The following is a 20,629-nucleotide window of genomic DNA, read 5'->3' on the forward strand; positions in this document are numbered from 1 at the left end:
CGCCTCCTAACTTCTGTTTCATACCAATACTACAAGAATTGCGAAACGAAAGTCGTAACATTCTCATTAATCCTTGTGACAAAGTTCTTTTCACATGAGCAACTTTAAATAAAATCAATTGATTTCATTGCACAAACTAAACGTAACGATTCTCTTTTTAGTTGAAATATAATCATTTTGCATGCGCCATAGTAATAAACAGTGTTACCAACTCTGCCAAACACGTAAAATATTCATTCTTCGAAAAAGTACAACATTTTAAGTGTCAAGCGAAAAGTTCTGTAGATACTTCATTAGCTTTTTTTACACTTTCTACAAATATTTTATGTCTCATAAAATTGATAAAAAACGATACTAGAAAAATATTACAATTTTAGGACCGAAAAAAACAAATTGTCTAAATAAACTTGGCACACGAGGTTACTAACATATTGTGGACCGCCCCGAGGAAATTCTTGTGCGCTCAGTCTTTACACCGCATGCACGCCCATGCACGGAGGAACATTATGCTACGACTCTAGGCACATAGTTGATTGTGTATACCTCTCGGTTCCCAAGTACATATGGAGGACTATAAGGGTTCGCGAACATCTCCCCTCCCTCTCCCTTCCAACCATCTTAACCAAGCTCCACCTCTTTCCTCTTCTCTTCCTTCCCTCTATTCCCTCCGTTCTTCCTTCCTTCCTTCCTTCCTTCCAGGCCCCGTGACTGAATAACTGCGGGTTGCCAGCGTACCGTCCGCTAGCACCCTCAGTGATAGCGGTAGGGCCCATCGAATCACCATTAGGACTGCAGTGGTTGCTAAGCTAGGAGATCGCGAGTACACCGTTTGCAGGGTAGCCCCGGTGATAACAGCAGCAGTTAAAAAAAAAAAACATATTGTGGAATGTGGATTGTACAATTATTTCCCGATTGTCGTTTCTGTGCATGGTTTAAATACCGAAAAGCCTTGACCACCATCTTTAGAAACTCTCAATTGGCCGTTGGGTCAGAAAACAGTAAGTATTGATGGACACGGCACGCATTGTGAGAAGATTCCTACCTCGCCGATGGCTTTGGCGCAGGAGGTGATTCATTGAATTATAGATTAAAACATACAGATGTTCCATTATGAAACTGTTTGTAAATAAAGAATATACGACTGAACACAGATTTGACTTGGTCTCTTTATAAAGTTTTAATTTGTTTAATGAGTTTGATATTTTTAAGCAACGTTATCAATTCTTATTTTTTATTTTTATTTCTTTGAATGACGAGACGAGCTTGCCGTTCACTTGATGTCGGCGCCACACATAGCAAAAATATTTGAACACTTGTTTAAATTCATGTGTGGCACGGGTATTTGCGTATTTGTGCAAAGCGTATTTGCCATTCGGTATCAGTTTTTCGACAACACATCAAGGCATTCAAAGTTATCGATTTGCTTGAAGGGGAACCGATTGTATGGAAACCTAAAAGTAAAAGCCATAAAAATTTTAATTTGGTCAGTGTCTTTAACTGTGTTCAAATGTGTGTCAAAGTCTTTGTTCAAACATTTGTTTGAGTGTGGCGCCGGCATTATATTATCAACGACTTTTTTTGCTTGATATCCCTATTCCTACATCCATCCCTGTTCTTTTGTAACCATGATCTATGTATTATACATAATAATATAAAAAAAAATATTATTTAATTTTCTTTCCATGCAATAATTACTGATCCTTTCCTTTCCAAATTTCCGATAATTCCTATTCTATGACAAACCTGTTTCCCTAACTTGAAATTGGCATAATCTACGTACAATTGCCATTTAAAAAAATAAAGAACCTGCAAGAACATAAAACTTTTTGGTTGTAACTCATATTTTCTTCATTCTTATAACTACTGTACTTGCTTATTCACGTAACAATAAAGTTTAAGTAATAATTAATCACTCTACTTAAATAAATATTACATTTAATTCCTGATCGCTACGCGAACCTATAAGATGAATCCAATAAATCAGGTAAGACGCTATGAATTTTTTTGTTTTATATTACTATGATAATCGAAGCTTAAGAAGTTTTAAACTACTAATTACTATCATTTCGTTTTATTGTAAAGTGTAGAATTAGTTACCAGTCATTTAATTCGGCTAATTCCTTGCGAACGTATAATTTCTAATGTTTAGTATATGGCAAAGTCCAAAGTTCAGGTAAAAGTACATCTAGTGAAACATGGAGTTTTATGCTCATTTCTTAATATTACGACTACTTTAACTTGGAATTCTAGATTAACTCAAGCAAATAATGTGATGTGTATTTCTAGTTATAGTCATTTTAAAGGGTTTATACAATTTTGAAATTAGATTTAAAAAACTGAAATTAGATTTATAACTTTGAAATTATATTTGATAATCGAGATCCACATTCATTTATGCTCATAAGAAGCACAAACATCTAATAAATGTTTAATTAGTATTTATCTTTAGCTATAACTCATTATCTCTACCACATACAGCCCACTGAGAAAACAATCTAATTTGCATTGAACAACATCCATTGTTTTATATTATTATGGACTTAATGTAGAAAAACTGTTTGCTGCTGTATTATTCCATGAAGAATATTCACCAATTGTTACCAAAGATATTTTATCAGGACTAGTGCAATATCCTGTTACTAACATTGGTAAATATAATATAAGTGATGAAAAATAAAAAATTAATATTGATACATAAAATACAAAGTAAACATCAACACCCATAGTTTTAACTCTTCCTTGTAAAACTTTATTTTTCACACTTACATAAGTATTTATCAAAGGTAGTTGCATGGTATTGTAATATCCTTCATAACTTGTGTCATCGGTTGGTTCATTAATAACATGAATAACACACAGTTCATATCTTGCAGGAGTTCAAATAAAATATGCAAACCAACATATTAATGCTATAGACGACAAACATCTATGTTCTTACTTCACTCGCTATTAACAGTACACACAAATAACGCACAAAATATATTATTTACTGCCAACAATGAATTTCAAATCAAAATTAAATTATGTTAAAAGTTGTGATTTTTTTTATTATTGTAGATTTTTCGCGTAACACGCCCAATATACAGGAAGCTGTCTACAACAGCTCCTGTCGCCGCCGCTAAACCTATTCCACCAACAGGATTTTGTTTTGGTATGAATACTGTCTCTTATTAAGTTAAAATGTATGATAAAAAAAGAAAAACAATTATATCAAATAGGCACTTAATAACTACTGCCTTGGTGACGTAGTTGTATTACATACAACAAGTGCTGTGGTCTTGGAGTTCTATCCTTGGGGTGGGCAATGTGATATTGGATTCTTGTACTTGTTATTTGCCCAGAGTCTGAAATTTGTAGCCAACATGGCTATAGATCCGCCATTCTCACATCACAGGATGGAAACATGGTGGGAAGTGGTTGCATTAATTGCACCTCTGTCTACCCCATGAGTGACAACAGACATGAGTGTGTGCTTCTCTATTAAATATCAAATACACTGCTTCTACGTACATAACATTTATATTGTAGTCCTCTGTTACTTGCAGTTAAGCTAAGTATGCAATTTTCTTAGAGTCTTTTTCTCTTGAGTACATCTTTAATTGGAGCACATATTAGTTATTAAGCCTGTGTAAAGTGTATTAGACTGTTAAATATATGTTCTGTTGATGTTCCTTTTATAGTAAATAAATCATTGAGAATAGTACAATACTGCACAACTTGCATTAGTAAATACCTTCTGACCATAAAGTATTATAGAAAAGTGTTAAAACTGATTGTGTTTATGATTACTTTGAATTTTATGTATCAATCTCAATTTTGACTTTTTTTTACTTGTGCAGTACTGTATGTTTACCATGTACATTTATACAGTATTACACTATTCCCAACAATATGCTCATTGTACATGTTTTTTTTAAGAGTGCTTATAAAATCAATAAATATTTCACCTTGTTTTAAAAAAATATTCTAATACCAGTTATAAATAATGCAATTTTCATTTATCACCTGCATAAGCAATGGTAAACAAGTGTATTAATTTCTTTTTTTTTTTACAGAGTTAAATGATGAACAAAAGGCTTTGCAGGATCTTGCTCGCAAATTCACTAAGGAAGAAATAGTTCCTGCTGCAGCTCACTATGACAAAACTGGAGAATACCCATGGCCCATTGTAAAGAAAGCATGGGAGGTGGGCCTTATGAACGGACATGTTCCTGAGCATTGCGGTAATGTTATTGCTACTATTTCAATACAATGTAGAATGAGTAAAAAAATAATAGCATATACAGCACAAAATTAAACATTACAGGCGGAAATGAATTAACTGTTTTTGATAGTTGTCTTACAATGGAAGAAATTGCATATGGCTGTGCAGGTGTTAAAGCTGCTATTCTCACCTCTAATATAGGTGTAAGTCGTTAAGCGCTATATTGAACAGTATTATATATAAAACGTAAAAAAACAACTGTGAACTAATGTGGCGCCAGCGGAATTATAATAACGTGTTATTTCCAGACAAAAACTATTTGCGAATTTATTATCCGTCACAATTCACATGTTGTGATGGTTGTTATACGAAGTAGATAAACTGGCGAAATGCAACCCCTTGTGCAAATATTTCATATCTTCATTTGACATCTATTTTTAACTATATAGTTAGTTACCAGAGAGAGTTTAAAGGAGAATGCCCATTTTTTTATGAAAATTGGGCTACGCTTGCGTCTGTACAAAACCTTCACTAAACTATAAGGAATATGTCCTAATTTTTATACAAATTGAAAACAATTGTATATTCGATGGCAGTTTGGAGTAATCAGAATTTTTATAGCGCGGTTATTTTGAGGTTAAGTATGGACTGCAATAATGTACGGTAGATGGTACGCTACGTGCCTAATTAATTTCAATATTGCAGTGACGCCAACCCTCTTTGGAGGATTCTGATCCCAGGCAACTCATGTTAGAAACACCGAGATAAAATGTTGCTTAGCCTGGAAATCGAACCCAGGAACTCACTTTAAAACCTGATTAGGCTAATAGGTAATTATGATAGGGAAAGAAAAATAAAACGAGAAATATGAAATCCGATGCATATTTTTATATAGATATATATTTTTAATAGAGGTACCTATATATTCTGGGCATCCCAAAATAAAAACAAGAATTTAATATAGCTGCAGCATGTTTATATATACTGCTGAAGTGAGTGAATGACTTCTTGCAACGCTGGTCGGGTCATGTCATGTTGTTGTTGTCTGTGAACCTCTCTATAAGCTGATCTCCAGCAGGCAGCACAAACTCATTCCAGCCTTGAAACCTAAAATATAATGTAGAAGTTGAGTAAACATATTCAGATTATTATTATTGTTAAACTGTTTTCTTTATCTTTGGCAAGATTTTCACATTGTGGGTATGTATACATATAATAATCTACATACCCAACTTACAAACTGGACAGCTCGTTCAAGAAATATACTTGTTGTTTCTGTGGTACCGCAAAGGTGCAGTTAATACACCGCCAGGATATGCCGTCTCGATTAACTGTCCTGGGTCTAGGGCCCTAGGGTCTAGACGACATTGTGCTGCTAACTAAAAGCCTTCAGTCTCAAAGTTCGAAACACACACTATACACGTTGTTTTTTAACAGAGGATTTCAGTTGCCAGAGTAATACAAATCTGTACCCATATATTCATTAATTAACAAAAAGTCCAGACATGTTTTAGCTGACTTTAGTATTTCTGTCAATGCAAGTACAATTCGCCATTTGTTTGTTTTTTATTAAGTAAAATATATTGTTTTCTAACAATATATTTGAGATCAATAATATATTTAATACATACATTGTAGATTCAAGTACAAGCACATTTATTGTACATATTTACTTTTTTATTCCATTTAAAAAAAGGAATTTGTTATAAATTGGTATCAATTCGCCATATTGGCAGTAAATTATCCGGTATTTCATTTGCAACAATGAAACATTTTTTTTTTCATATCTTTTAAACCCCCATTTGCTTGTGACTGAAATAAATACAAATAGAATAATAATTAAAATGATGATTTTTTGTGGATATTTGGTTAAGACGCATTACTGACGCAAATATAACCTGGTTTTGGGCATTCTTCTTTGATAGTTTTATTTACACCTACCAATACTGACGTCAGGCTTTGTATCACTAATGATACTTTGGACCTGTGATAGTCCCAAAACTGATTGTTTATGAGATTATATTATGTATTTATTGCTCTTTGTACGTAAACGTGATAAGTGATAAATTTTATCATTGTATTTGAATGACAAACAAAAATTAGATTAGCCTGGGATTGGAATTTGTACTCGATATAACTCGCCCCTTGACATCAATGGGCCCATATATATGCACAGCGATATTATGTGGGTATCCAAATTGCGCCTCAGGCTAACGCCTTGTGCCACGAAACCATGGTTTGTTTGTGTTAATGTATAATCAAGAAAAACAGCGTCATTTAATATAGAGACAAAAATATTACTTTAAATTTTCTGTCAAGTATTTTACTGATATTAAGTTGCCATAGCAAGTTGAAATCTATTCTACTATCGTTAAATATACTACATTCTTAATACTTGCAGACTTATGTAGGAGTACTCATTTTATGTTTCACATATCTTATTTCTGGTTTGAAGTGATGTATGTCTTAAAATTTGTATGTAAACTATCTTTTGTCTGCAGCTCCGCCCGCGTGATAAAACTTTCCGGTATGAACATTTTCCCGGGTTAATATAGCCTATAGCACTCAGGAGTATTTTAGCTTCCTATTAGCGAAAAAACATCATAATCAGCTTAGTGTTTCCTGAGATTTGCGCGTTGAAACAAACTCTTAAGCTTTTTATATTAGTAAAGATAATTAATAATAAAATTCTTTAGAATTAAATTATTACATCACAACCAGTGATCTTGGTTAATTACCAATTAATTCATTCTAAGAATGCATATTTCTTTACACAGAGTTAAATGACTAATGCAACAACTTAATTATAAAATATATTTTTGTAAATAATTTATTTTAAATTTAATTTATATGTTGGATGAAATATTCATTTTTTTAAATTGTATGTTTGGAAGGGAAAATTACAATTTATTAGAACTAGATTTAGAGGTAACTTGTATAAATTACTATAGTTATCATAATTCAGTTGGCGTAGGTTGCAGCCTAAGCTGTGTTGTAAAATTACCTCCCATCGCTAATCCTTTCCGGAGTGTGTTATCGGCTTATCACATGGACGTTCTCATGTTTTATGGTATTGATAAAAAGATTATCACACATAATACTATGACTGTGCCAAAGTCCGTTTACCAAATAAATTCAAAATTTAGGTTTTTTTTAAACAAGTATAAAGCATGGAACATAAAACAGTTCGTCATATTTTACCTTTATGGTGTCTAAATAAATAATAGTCTTTTTAATGAGGTCATACAATTCTTCACAATAACAATAATTATAATAACAATGTCTAATAAATAAAAAAAAGTACTGACGTAGTCATATTCATCATACATACGTACATACATACATCATCCTCATATTATGAGATACTATCCATGAAATTATATTATATTATAAAATAAATAATTATTATTCTTTAGTTTTTGTCTGGAAATGTAAATAAGATATACGGCTGCAGCAAACACATGTGTTAACTTATAATAATGGTCTCCTAGAAACTTTTAATTAATAACGCTTTTATGCTTCCATTTCGTTACTTCAGCTCTTAAAAAATACACTTCGCAGGGGGATTAGGTCTAGGCGTGTTGGACACTAGTATCGTCTGCGAAGAGCTAGCGTACGGATGTTCTGGTATTATGGCGGCAATAACTATAACCGATGTCGGTGTGAGCATCATTTATCACAATTAGTGTGAACTATGAATTTATAGTGGTAAAATGCATTTAAGCATGGTAATCGCTTAAGATTAATAATTACATGCTTTTGATTTAGTTTTTTTCTTATTAAGTTTTCAACTCTTGGGTAAATGAATATTTTCTTTTGCTTTCTTTCTTTCCCTATTCATGTATTTTACTATCAACTGGGCATGAAACATATCCATCGAAAAAGTATACAATTGACCGATAGGAGGGTAATAACATTTCATATAAATTATCTGTTATATTTTTATATAATATAATAGTAATTTTAGTAGATGGTGATTATGTCATAGTCTATGTTTTGTACGTTTTTTATTTTTTTTATATCTTTATTTAAGGAGCTTGGTTGTTATTTCACGACTATGTTGCTCCGTACGTCCACTTATTTCATAAATACGTTAGGATAAATAAAATGAAAATACAATATGCTAAATTAAAAAGATATTTCAGGGGGACTAGGGAACTTTGGAGTTTTCGACGAATGTCTAATCGCAGAGGAATTTGCATTCGGGTGTACGGGTATAACGACGGCCGTTGGAGGCACGGCGCTAGGAGTGAGTCGATTGTATCAATTTTACGCAGTATATTTCAAAGCATTAGTTATAAATGTCGGCTATATTTTATTATTTTGCTTAATACACATATTACCTATATATGTATTTATGATTAGATTATTTACTGTAAATTAGCTACATGTAGCAACGTCACGCCGCACACTGGTACAGCAAATACATAATATGTAATAACTATAGACCGGATTATATGCAACTTGAAAAGCGCCCGATATGCATGAAAGACGTTAAAATATACAAACACTTCTTTACAAGGATATACTGTGCCACGCGTTTGTGTCACCTTCGAAATTTGACTGATGACTATACTCGTTTATAAAATCTGAATAATTTCAATACAAGCACTTAACATTAGAGTACATCGCAAGCGTGAGCGAGATATTTTGTTATTTATCATTCCCGGTTGTACAACTTACTACGCCAATAATAGTTTTATTAGAAAGATTCGTAGATTATAATAACAAACTTATTAACGTTGATGCTTTAAATGAAAATTTACGTAGGTTCGAGAAATGCTTTAAATTGTATTTCCGGTAGGATATAGGGTGACATCACACTAACCTTGTTATTATTTCCTGCAATTATATTGTTGTCCTAAAGTTGTAATCCATAGGTGTATTACTATTATAATAAAAGTGCGATATATACCTGTCTAATGTAGATATACTTTCTCTTATTTTCTAATTGCTTTGGATATTATCAACTATCATCCACATTTTTTTTTGTTTGTTTTGTAATACATAAAGAGAACATACTATTTCTCATTGATGTCATCATAATTTCATTTTATGTCTGTTTGTTCCTTTAAATAAATAAATTATACAATATTAATTAAAGAAGCGGATCTAATTACTAGGTTATTTTCATTAAAAATCAGCATACAATGTGTACGTAGTGTTCACACGAATATAATTTTCGTATTATATTAATGATAAAAAATATTAATTAAATTTCACAATGTGAAAAGATTGTCTTGGTGGCGTCGTTGTAGATATTATGTACACGCGTTACATATATATATATATATATGTTACCTATCAGAAACCTCGGATTCGATCTCCCGGAGGGCAAAGTGATATTGGACTTTTCTATTTTCATAAGCCAACGCTTAATGTATCTGTCAAAGTACATTTACCCTATTAATAGGATTATTTAGTTGTGCAAAATTTCCAAATGTAGGTTATTTTTCAGTTTAGGCAATTTAAATGCGGTGGGTTGGTACAAATTCAACGTAATATTTCACAGACTGATATTGTATTAACCTAACGAAAAGAAGTAATATTATATGGACTAATATAGCGAAAATATGAACAATTCCGTGTTTTATGGAATTCTATGCAAAATCGGTTAAAATTAGCCAAAACATGCAAAATTGCATATATTCCGATCTTTAGTACCCAAGAACACACATAGTTGTATCGTAAAAGTTTTCGACATTTTGTAATTAGCATCAAGTAGATATTAGAAACTTAATTTTACATATTCTCTCTAGATTTTTATGATTTTGAAATTTTTTAAAGCAATGAATATATTTTATTAGACGTGGCTGAGGTCAGTTACTCCAGTGCTATCTCCATTTCTATATCCTATCAAGTGTTTCTTAGCCACCGGAACGTTTGCGCAAAACGATGACGACTGCGGTGATCGCATTATTATTGTTTTTGGGCAAGCTTAAAATCATGCTCCGGCGTTAGGGTACCTCCCAGGCTAAATTGTCTTAAGTAATTCGTTCGATACTTTGCAGTGCGCGGGTTAAAGATGGAAATATGCAAAGATTTACGAAATTTTAACATAATGAAATTTAAACAATCAAACTAAAGATAGCATATTACACCAACATGATTAATTTTTTTTATGTTCTGTATGTATTATAAATTCCGTTTAGATAGCTTCTATAAATACGGCTTTGCGCGCCGTTTTATGCCGCCTTAATAAGTTTACTTTAAATTTCATGCCGTTATACCAAATTTTTAATTCGAATAAAATCGCGTTCCGGTCTTCAACTGCATACAATTTGGCGTTTCTAAAACTAGCCCACCGCATGTTATCACCTGCGAACACCAAGAACGATCACAAGTAATGAATGTATAAATTTTAAATAAATTTGATTGGAAAATTTATTTTTCCTAGATGTAGTACAATCCTTTACACTTAAATGTTTATCTTAACAAAGTATTATATTTTGAACCATTAGATCGGGCCCATTACAATATTCGTCCCAAAATCATAAATGTTTTCGACATGAGGGTCTTATCTTTTTCATTATGTAAGTACTTGTGCTTAATACCCAATAATTCATAAACATACTATCAACTCGTATACATGTTCATGAAAGCTAAAGTCCTGATGCATCCAACGACTTAGTGAATCGATCGGCCAAGTAGCGAACGAAAAATATGTTCGTAGAAATGCGAGGGTGTTAATTTCAACTCGTATGTATCAACGTGAAAATTGAACGGAAACGCTAGGTACTGAATGAATTAACAGTAAAATAAATTAACATTCACCAAACATTTAAAACTATATTTGGGTGGCATGTGTTTAACGCGCATTTTCCCATTGTATTCTGAACGGGACGTGCACATGCTAATGCGGGCTTATCGCTGTTCTAGCGCCCGATAGTTGTCAACTCACAGTGGCGCGTTGCCGATCGCTATGAGGTCAGTGGTTCAGAATTAATACTGCCCTACAGTTGTGTTAAAAAGTGTTTTTGGGTTCGCTAGGAAATTATATTTTATTCATGAATAGATACAGAAGCTAATTACTTATAGCCAAAGTTAAAAACATCCCGCTATATGAGTTACTAGTGTTTGTTCCCTATGTATATCATATCCGTCTAAGTAGCTTTCCAATGACTACATCAATCTGACCATTTCTATAAACATTTTCTCTGAATATTTCGTTATTAAGTAATCCGTAAATTTTATGGGCACTAATAGTTCCAAAGTTCCAAAAGGATGTACCCAAATGATAGGAACTCATGGAAGAGTGGAATAACGATGATTGCATGTAAATCTAAAGAACAACGAGGCGTGGGTGGCTTCACGGAAAATTATAGTTTAAAAGTACTCTTGACATCCAAAGTTAGCACATAAATAACGCTTTAAACATTTAAACAAGGGTTGATTCTAATATACTAATAGTGTAACCTATAACGATACGTTCCAAAACACCTGACAATTAATTTAACAATAATTAAAAAAATTAAAATAATGTTGCTACACAATTATAACTTTCGTAGTGAATTCCAACCGTAAAATATCTGCAAATATTAACCGTAATTTTAAGTATCATCATAACATACTACTCCCTAAAGCAATCCCTAATTTTTGCAGCGACGCCGCGCCGTCGCACGTTTCGTGAACGTGTTTTTGTATCACTGCTGGCGCGTGTCAGTCACGTTGACGCAACGCGCCTCGAAAACCATATAAACGCGTAACAACATTACGTATGTTGTTACGCGTACTACTGAAGCGTGACAGCAGCGCGCTTGTAGCAATACAGAATAGTAGACGTGGACAAACGAGGACTGCCAGGGAGACCGTCGCGACTGTTTTGCAATTGCATCGCTGCAAAAAGTCGCCGCGGGCGACCTCCCTAATGCTTTATAACTAGAATGATTACTTAATAATGAAACTAGACTTATGACTACCAATATAACCTTGTTATTAGTACCTTAATTATTTACTAGAGAAGATTAACATTATGTAATATAATATTATTTATAGATTCATAATTGAATAATAATACTGACTTCGTAATTCATTTAGGCAAGCGATATTAAAGATATTTGCATTGAAATAACAAACAAACAAATAAGCACTTATTTTAATTACTTATTTGTTTACAAAAAAAAATAAGTATCATAATTTTCCGAAAACATATATAGTTACGGTTGCTGGACATCACTACGTTATTTTATAATTACGTAACAACACCCGGGGCACACACTTAAGACTAACGCATATTAGAACTGCGAATGGCCGCAGCGCGTCGCATTGCAAAATTGCGTCAAAGCGCACAAAAAGCTGTATCAGGGCGCGTTTGGACGGCCAATGGTTGACTAATTCAACTATTGCATACCGACGCGCGTTATTATCGTCCTATCCGCAAATACACGCTATGCGTTCTACTGTGGTATTGCATGTAAAAAACTATAAATGTATTTTTGTTTTCTTTTTTATCAAAATCCAATCCAAACACCAATGTTAGACAATATTTACCCGAATTAAATAACATAGATCCGTTATCCGCAACTTTAGGGCTATTTACCACAACAGAATACGTTATTGATTTAGTTGTTAGAAATAATATAAAAATGACAAGTGTCTGCAAATTTCGGCCCAAAATCCTAATTTCTGTTTGGAAATTTCAAACATTTTAAATTGCCTGAGATTGCATTACGTACTAAAAAAAAGACATCAATATTGTTATTAATACATAACTAAGTAAACGAGTCAATTGTTGTTTAAGCATTATTGGACCTCATAAAACTTTTGTTATTCAAGGCTAATAAAATTGTAGGTAGATTTTAGTTTCGATGGTGAAGTTACATACGCACTTTTATCGTTTCATGCTTTCATTGTCTCATTTTTAGTGTCAATTTCACAGGTGGTTTGAACATGGGTGTCTTTGAGGGATGTCTTGTGGCTGAAGAGTTGGCCTATGGGTGCACTGGCATCATGACAGCAATGGAAGCCAGTGGTCTTGGAGTGAGTGGCTTTGCTTTGGTGGTTTTGTGAAACGCATGTTGTGACTTGTGATTGATTAATATGCACCTCACTGATATTTATTGTGTTAAATATATTATTATGAAGTGGATACTGTAACAACAGGATAGAGCCCTAAAGTTTGTTTTTCCTTGTTTGAATACTAAATAACCACTAAATATTATTACCTAACTGTTAGTGAACCATAATTATTAAAATACTAAAATTAGAAAAATATTAAAGTCAACCTAAATATTAAAGAATAATACGATACGCGGAATGTTATCGCCTATTATTGGGTAATTTTAGTACGTATTATCACAATCTTTTATCTCGTTAACGCTTGTGGATTTTAAGACAGAGCCCTGCTATATAGTTTTATCGTTATAATCTATGAATAAACTGCAACAAAATAGATATAGTAAGTATACATAGCATACATCAACATATTTATTATTACATTAATATTTATATATGTACAACGCGCGTGTTTATTTATATGTAATATGCAACAGAATAACTGACCTGGCAAAGCATATATTAATAGGTCCAGCGCAGAATTCTATTTTTTCTTTTTTGAATGGTTGTTTTTCTGATTATAACATAATCCGTAACGATTGTTAAAATTAATAGATTTATTCTCATATATAATTTTGTTTGTCTGATGTTCAGGTTATTTGGATATTTTTAAAATCACCGCGATCTTCATCAGGAGCAATGACAATAAGCCAGATTGAAGTGACAGCATGCTATTCTTTAAGCTATTTGATGTTTGAGATTTTGAGATAGCGGGAGAACTTGAATATTAAATATACCGCTTACCCCATTTCTAGTTAATAATATATTTACTAACCCTTAAAAAATATATTTATATTGTATTTGATTTGGTGAATAAAACATTCAAATCAATGAATAATTTAACATGGATTGAATCCGTAATGCGTCAAAAAGGGGCTAATATCAAGTTTACTAAATAAATATTGGAAACATTACTTAACTATCGATTCCATAATTAGCCAATCAGCTAACTACAAATCGATTTACTTGTTTTTAATTTTCATGTAGATTACTTATTATGTACAAATCTATTTTACCGATGGACGTTAGTAGCTATTATCATAAGCTGTTGGTATTGATTATAAATTATAATCCCATTAAGCTTGTCAGTACAATACAACAGCGTTTTTATATTCATTGTTTTTTAATGTACTTTAAAAAGGCGCCATTTATAAATTTTGGTACACCAATTTCATGATTTATGATCCCTGCCCCGACTTTGTCATAGGTAGGACCACCCCCTTTGAGGTGGCGTCACATTTTATTGTAATTTTACACGCAGAAATGAATACATGGACACATCAATTTTAAAATTAAGCCTTAGTTTTTAAAATAAACCACATTAAATTGCCACAAACGGAATTTATCGTAAATGCGACCGACGTGCAACCATGTAGTGTACAGCGAATCGCTCGCTCGCTGCAAGCAAGAATTCACAAGGAGTATAAAATAAATCCTATATAGTACATATATAAGTAAGGTTAGTCGAGGGACCTGTTTGAGGAAGGTATTCAGTGTTCAATTCTCGTTTCAAATATATATAATATTAAATATATATTATGATCATTTTACAAGAATTGTGGCACTATCCATCGAAGCCAGGTTTGAAGTATGAAGGAAAAAGGGAAAAGTACCTATTGAACTATAGAAGAAAGTAAATAGCACAAAGGTGTCCACGTGTAGGGAGACTACCGATTCTTTATTTTTTAGGTTTTCTCTATCGCTAAGTAGTTTAGTTAGTTACGTGAACTAACTTATGTTCAAATAGGCCCGTCGACTAAAAATACACACTAAAGACAAAGATAGAATATAAAAAAAACGAGTTTAATGTTTCGCGTTTTGTTTTAATACATTAGATTTTAACATGTGACGTCACGAGATTTACATGATACGATAACATTTCATATTATGATCTTAGATGATCCTACTCTCTCCTTCCACGCTCTTCTAACTTATGATGACGAAATTTATGCATGGCCCCAAATGTGATCACCATTTTGATAATTTATACGAAATACTTATTAACAACGTTCAATAAATCGATCAAAATCAAATACAGTGAAAAAAAAATTAAAATGTAGAAATCACGTTCCCAAGTAGTTTAGCTGCAATTTGCTAAGTGTAGTCAAGGGAAATATATCAATATATCAATGGGCGTTCCTTGAATAGGATCCTGGCTCCCTAAATACGAGCTACGGTATAATTTCTCTACACCACACTTTCATACAATATAGGTATATCTAATAAAACAATATTATAACAACGATGCTATGTAAAATTATAATACAAATTACAAAAATATCTTATTAATTTATATTTATTTATAAAGTCGATATTATAATTATATAAATCTTACACATCTTGCATTAATAATTTAACAATACGAAGATGGTTATTAAGGTACACAATTCACCACTGTTTTCAGCAAACTCCGGTCATTATCGCCGGTAATGAGCAACAGCAAAAGAAATACCTTGGACGTTTAATTGAAGAACCTCTTGTGGCTGTAAGTAACATTATTTTTTTTTGTTTTTTTTTATACTTTATTATGTACATTATGGTAGTTACGAATTAATGTTATTAAGTAGTGATACCTTTATGTTCTAGGCTTACTGTGTGACCGAACCGGGCGCTGGATCTGATGTAGCCGGTATAAAAACTAAAGCTGAGAAAAAGGGTGACGAATGGATTTTGAATGGTCAGAAAATGTGGATCACCAATGGTGGTGTCGCAAACTGGTAAAAATCTGTGCCAACCAGCCCAAATAATGTACAATAAGCCTCAAATGCATGTAAACGCAAAAATAGACCAAATGTATGACCTACAAAGTCATTGCATAACGTATTTCTGTCAACATGTACATTCATTTTGGGCCATTTGGAGACGACCGTAGGTGGTGATAAAATGTAAATTGAATGAAACTGTTGTATTTTAGGTACTTCGTGCTAGCTCGTACCAACCCTGACCCCAAATGCCCAGCAAGCAAGGCCTTCACAGGATTCATTGTGGAGAGGGAATGGGCTGGCGTCAATCCCGGTCGTAAGGTACAAACCCATTTTATGATCCTGCAGCAGGGATTGAGACTGAAATCATTTTATAGCATATTTAACAATTTATTCAGTGCCATTTTGTTTAAATTAATCTTGTAATCTCTATTTCTTTCGGCATCTTACAAAAAAATATACACTTATAGGACTAAGGTTTTTCTTATTTTTCTTACAAATGACAATTGAATATCTTATAGCCAATAACGGAAATTATCGCTTGTATTACTAATTGTTAGCAGTAGAAGGTAATAAAAGATTTGCCGTATATTACTCGTTTAGTAAATTTTACTGTATGATCTAAACAACAGGAGCAAAACATGGGGCAACGTGCTTCAGACACCCGCGGCATCACATTCGAGGATGTCAAGATTCCTAAAGAGAATGTGCTCATCGGCGAAGGGGCTGGCTTCAAGATCGCCATGGGAGCCTTCGACAAAACTCGCCCTCCGGTAATGCACCGAAAACAAATGTTTTAATAAGACTTACCACCATAGAACATGTGAATATGGACGGAGACGGGCGAACAAGAATACACTTATTATGGAGGTTGAAGGGCTCACTATAAAACTATTTTTAAAAATTACCATGTCATGTTCGTTTTTAGAGCTCAACATAGTATTTTTCCTCGCTTCCCATACAATCTGTCTTCTCCGTGTCTATATTGAAATCTTTATATATCATAGTATATTTATTAAAATTGATTTCGTTGAATGTGAAAACCTAGCCTCTGCTGCTCACGGCTCTGGTTAGAATGTCTCTTTGCTTCAATAACGTGTTAATATGAAAATTTTAATTTTAGCGGGGAGAAATTTTCGCCTTTAAAAAAATATTTTGTTGAAATGAATATTTTTGAATTCATATTTAATAGCGTAAGTAGCGTAATACATACCACATTTTTTGGAGAAATAAAATCGATTCCGGCGTTTTTCATTAAATTAAAAAACATCGGACTTAGCACATTATCAAAGGGGTGAGACATATACTAATAAAAAAAAAATATTTTGTAACTTCGTTACAGTTTTCGTAATGATTTTATGGCGGGCTAATATGCTTGACAGTTTTAGGTAAAACCTAAAAAAATCATGTGTTATTTGTAAATGCAGGTAGCTGCAGGTGCAACCGGCTTGGCGCAACGAGCTCTCCACGAAGCCACCAAGTACTCGCTGGAACGTAAAGCGTTCGGCGTGCCCATCGCCAGACACCAGGCCGTTGCGTTCATCCTCGCCGATATGGCGATAGGCGTGGAGACAGCGCGTCTCGCTTGGCAAAGGGCCGCATGGATGGTCGACCACGGTTAGTTTGTATCCGTTCTTCACCTAATTATGTGTAGAAATACATTCACTGGTGGTAGGTCTCTCATATGTGAGAGCCCGCCTGCGTAGGTACCATCGCAATGCCTATTTCTGCCGCCAAGCAGCAGTGTGTAGTCACTGTGGTATTCCTGTTTGAAAGACATTGTAGCCAGTTTAACTATTGGACATAATGAACGACGTCATGTCTCAGGATGGCGAGCGCGGTGGAATACCAAATAATACTTTGTTATTCAAGGTGTTGCATGGTGTTTCCGTTGTTAATGGGCGGTCGCTTCGCTTATCATCAGGTGAATGGTAATATCGTCTCGTCATTCAAAGAAATAAAACAAAATACATGTTGGTCGAGCTTAGGATAACGCAAGCGTAGGCAAAAGGCAAGTTCTCCAGTCTAATGTTAGGCACGTTTGAACAAATCTTTCTCAAGCGGCCAATATAGTGTTTTGTAGAGCTCCCCATTCATAGAAAATATGCATGTATTTCTAGTTTAGATTATTTACGTGTCTGTATAACCCTTTTGCCGCAGCGAGTTTGCCACAAAAAGTTTTCCGATATTACAATATATATTGCAATATAACAAAATTGGTAGACTCTACGTCAATCCTAAGTCAATATCAATTTAATCACAGAATCATAACGAGGTCACAAAATTTATCAAGGAAGGCTCTTAACTTCAGAACTTTCATTAGTGCTGAATCGGACTACAGAAAACAAAATAAAGAAAAAAAATCTAGAACATCTCTAAACAAGTACACATTTGTAGTTTGTCAGAAAGTACTTAATTACATGAACTCATTTACACATAGCGAGATCTGTGACACACTTAGTGTGGTATCAGTTGTTTACATTTATATATCTAAACAAGTATTATACGATCTAAGGTTTCCAGTGCGTCTATGAAATAGCAATAAATTTGATGAAAAAAACAAAACTGTTATAGCAGTATTGTTTTTTTTTTTACTTGCTTAGATATACTTGCATTGATATATTATATTATATAATTTGGCTTTTGCAGTTAATGGTAGTAACAGTGAAACATAAAGTTATAATGCCTTATTCCCTTGACAGGTCAAAAGAACACCGTAATGGCTTCAGTAGCGAAATGCCACGCTTCCGAGATCGCAAACAAAGCAGCTTCTGATGCCGTCCAGGTGTTCGGCGGTAACGGCTTCAACACGGAATATCCAGTCGAGAAGCTTATGAGAGATGCTAAGATCTACCAGATCTACGAAGGAACATCACAAATTCAAAGACTTATTATTTCTAGAGAAATTCTGACTGCTGCCACCCAAACCAATTGATTTTTTAAAGAATATTTCTTAGAGGCTTATGGGTAAAATATTAAAAATTTTGAGACAATTATATATACATTATCTTTGATATGTAGATATTTTGTGTTATTATCAAACGAAGTAGTTTAACTTGCAATCAAATACAAGGTTAACCGTCTCGTACATCCAGGGCGCTTAAATAAACTGAAGCCTGGCTCTGCCATTTTCACATCTAACTACTGTTCCAGGCCTACGCAAATATTTTTTATTAATTTACTATACTCTTTAATTTTATAATTTAGGCTCTGTTTCACAATGTTAACCTCATATGCCAATTAAACCAACTGTTTTCTTTACTATATGTTCGGAAGCTTGATTTTCTTGTATTTTGTCGTTCTATATTATATTAGACCATTGGCGTTTACTCAGATATCTTGAAACAGACCCTAGCTCGAAAAGTTGGATCTACATCGTTAATTTAACTGTTTTGGTCACAATTTTAAGACTTTTTGTTAATAATTTATTGTTTTCTTTATATATTATGAATATATAATTTCACTGGTTTATATTTTCGTTTTTCTTCTCTTTTTCCACCAATAATTATTTTGATCAACAGCTATTTCTTCATTTTACGTAATTATACATAAGCTATCTACGTCAGTAATCCGTTAATGTATAATAACTAATTACACATCATTGTTGTGATGGAAATTAATCCCACTGTAACCTAATTTTACTAAAATCGCAAGTGGACAATGGGAAAATAGTTACATTAGCGCTCACTGGTAAACACATAACACATATAAGGTGCGTTGGGGTTAAATCGGACGCTTTTTCAACGTGTTAAACAGTGTTCTCGAAATATTTCTTTACAAGAATTCTATAGAAGTTATCATAATGATTTATTAACTTAGCTATATATTATGAAATTTACTAAATGGTATATATTTTTTAAATTTCTTAAATATAACAGTTAATGTTTTATAATTCTTTGAAAAAGTACCATACTTTTAGAAATGAGTGAGAAAGATAGGACCTTCACTGGTTTAGTTCGGACTACTCTCTAAAATCGTCTATGTTAAAGGTATTCTAAAATCCATATAAAGAGTATATTCTGATCTAGATAGTGATTTATAAACATTCAAAAAATTTAATAAATTTCGTAAGATATTTTTAGAAGCGAAGTTTGTTTTTTTAATAGTTCTAGGCATACGATTTTACCCCTCATGATTGACACTGTAGATATTTTTAAAAATATTCGTATAAATAGTACATACACGTGTACATAAATAACAAATAAACAAAATTGATCATTCACCTGAGCTAATAAAAAATACGTAATTACTAAATTCAGACCTTTTCGTGTATAAATTTTGACACAAACTTGCAATATTTTATAAGTGCTAGATCGAACGATTTTTATCCGCTCTTTAACGACAAATAATTATATGCGTAAAGATCGGATCTCAGGGAATATAGGTGTTTCGACAAATTTGAATAACCAAGTCACAAGATTTATTTCGTTTACGACACGGTATAACTTCCAAATTAAATGCAAACAGTAAATACTACATTTAAATTAGGCAAATTCTTGCATGGGGTTAATCCGGATCTGCCATGGAACGACGAAATACCGATATTCTGTTTGTTAGCACCGTAAACATTATTTACTTGACAGAATCATTAATGTGAACTAGTAGACCGTAGGGAACAATATGGGGTCGCAGGTAGTGTTGTCTAGAAACAAAAATTATAACTCAATTG

General features: G+C 33.0%; 1 protein-coding gene across 3 annotated transcripts; it reads left to right on the plus strand.

Annotated features, from left to right (window-relative positions):
- The first annotated feature begins 1,706 nt into the window (after window positions 1-1,706).
- LOC115442888 (probable medium-chain specific acyl-CoA dehydrogenase, mitochondrial) lies at window positions 1,707-19,431 on the plus strand. Of its 3 annotated transcripts, none has more exons than XM_037443749.1 (10): window positions 1,707-1,984; window positions 3,058-3,151; window positions 4,056-4,223; window positions 4,307-4,407; window positions 15,663-15,743; window positions 15,845-15,975; window positions 16,173-16,281; window positions 16,593-16,733; window positions 17,388-17,577; window positions 18,663-19,431. In XM_037443749.1, exons 1-10 carry the CDS (start codon window positions 1,967-1,969, stop codon window positions 18,893-18,895), a joined length of 1,266 nt encoding a protein of 421 aa, XP_037299646.1. In that variant the 5' UTR covers window positions 1,707-1,966; the 3' UTR covers window positions 18,896-19,431. The 3 variants fall into 3 exon arrangements, with proteins under 3 accessions (XP_037299646.1, XP_030023944.1, XP_030023943.1); XM_030168084.2 differs by lacking the exon at window positions 4,307-4,407 and adding an exon at window positions 13,083-13,183; XM_030168083.2 differs by lacking the exon at window positions 4,307-4,407 and adding an exon at window positions 8,350-8,453 and having other exon boundaries at window positions 1,708-1,984.
- The last annotated feature ends 1,198 nt before the right edge of the window (window positions 19,432-20,629 follow it).

Source organism: Manduca sexta, chromosome 27 (assembly GCF_014839805.1).
Source record: "Manduca sexta isolate Smith_Timp_Sample1 chromosome 27, JHU_Msex_v1.0, whole genome shotgun sequence".
In the NCBI taxonomy this organism is placed as follows: Eukaryota; Metazoa; Arthropoda; class Insecta; order Lepidoptera; family Sphingidae; genus Manduca; species Manduca sexta.

Coding starts and splice junctions, on each gene's coding strand:
- LOC115442888 (XM_030168083.2), top strand. Junction 15,744..15,844: donor TTGAAGAACCTCTTGTGGCT/GTAAGTAACATT, acceptor TTTATGTTCTAG/GCTTACTGTGTGACCGAACC. Junction 17,578..18,662: donor CGCATGGATGGTCGACCACG/GTTAGTTTGTAT, acceptor TTCCCTTGACAG/GTCAAAAGAACACCGTAATG.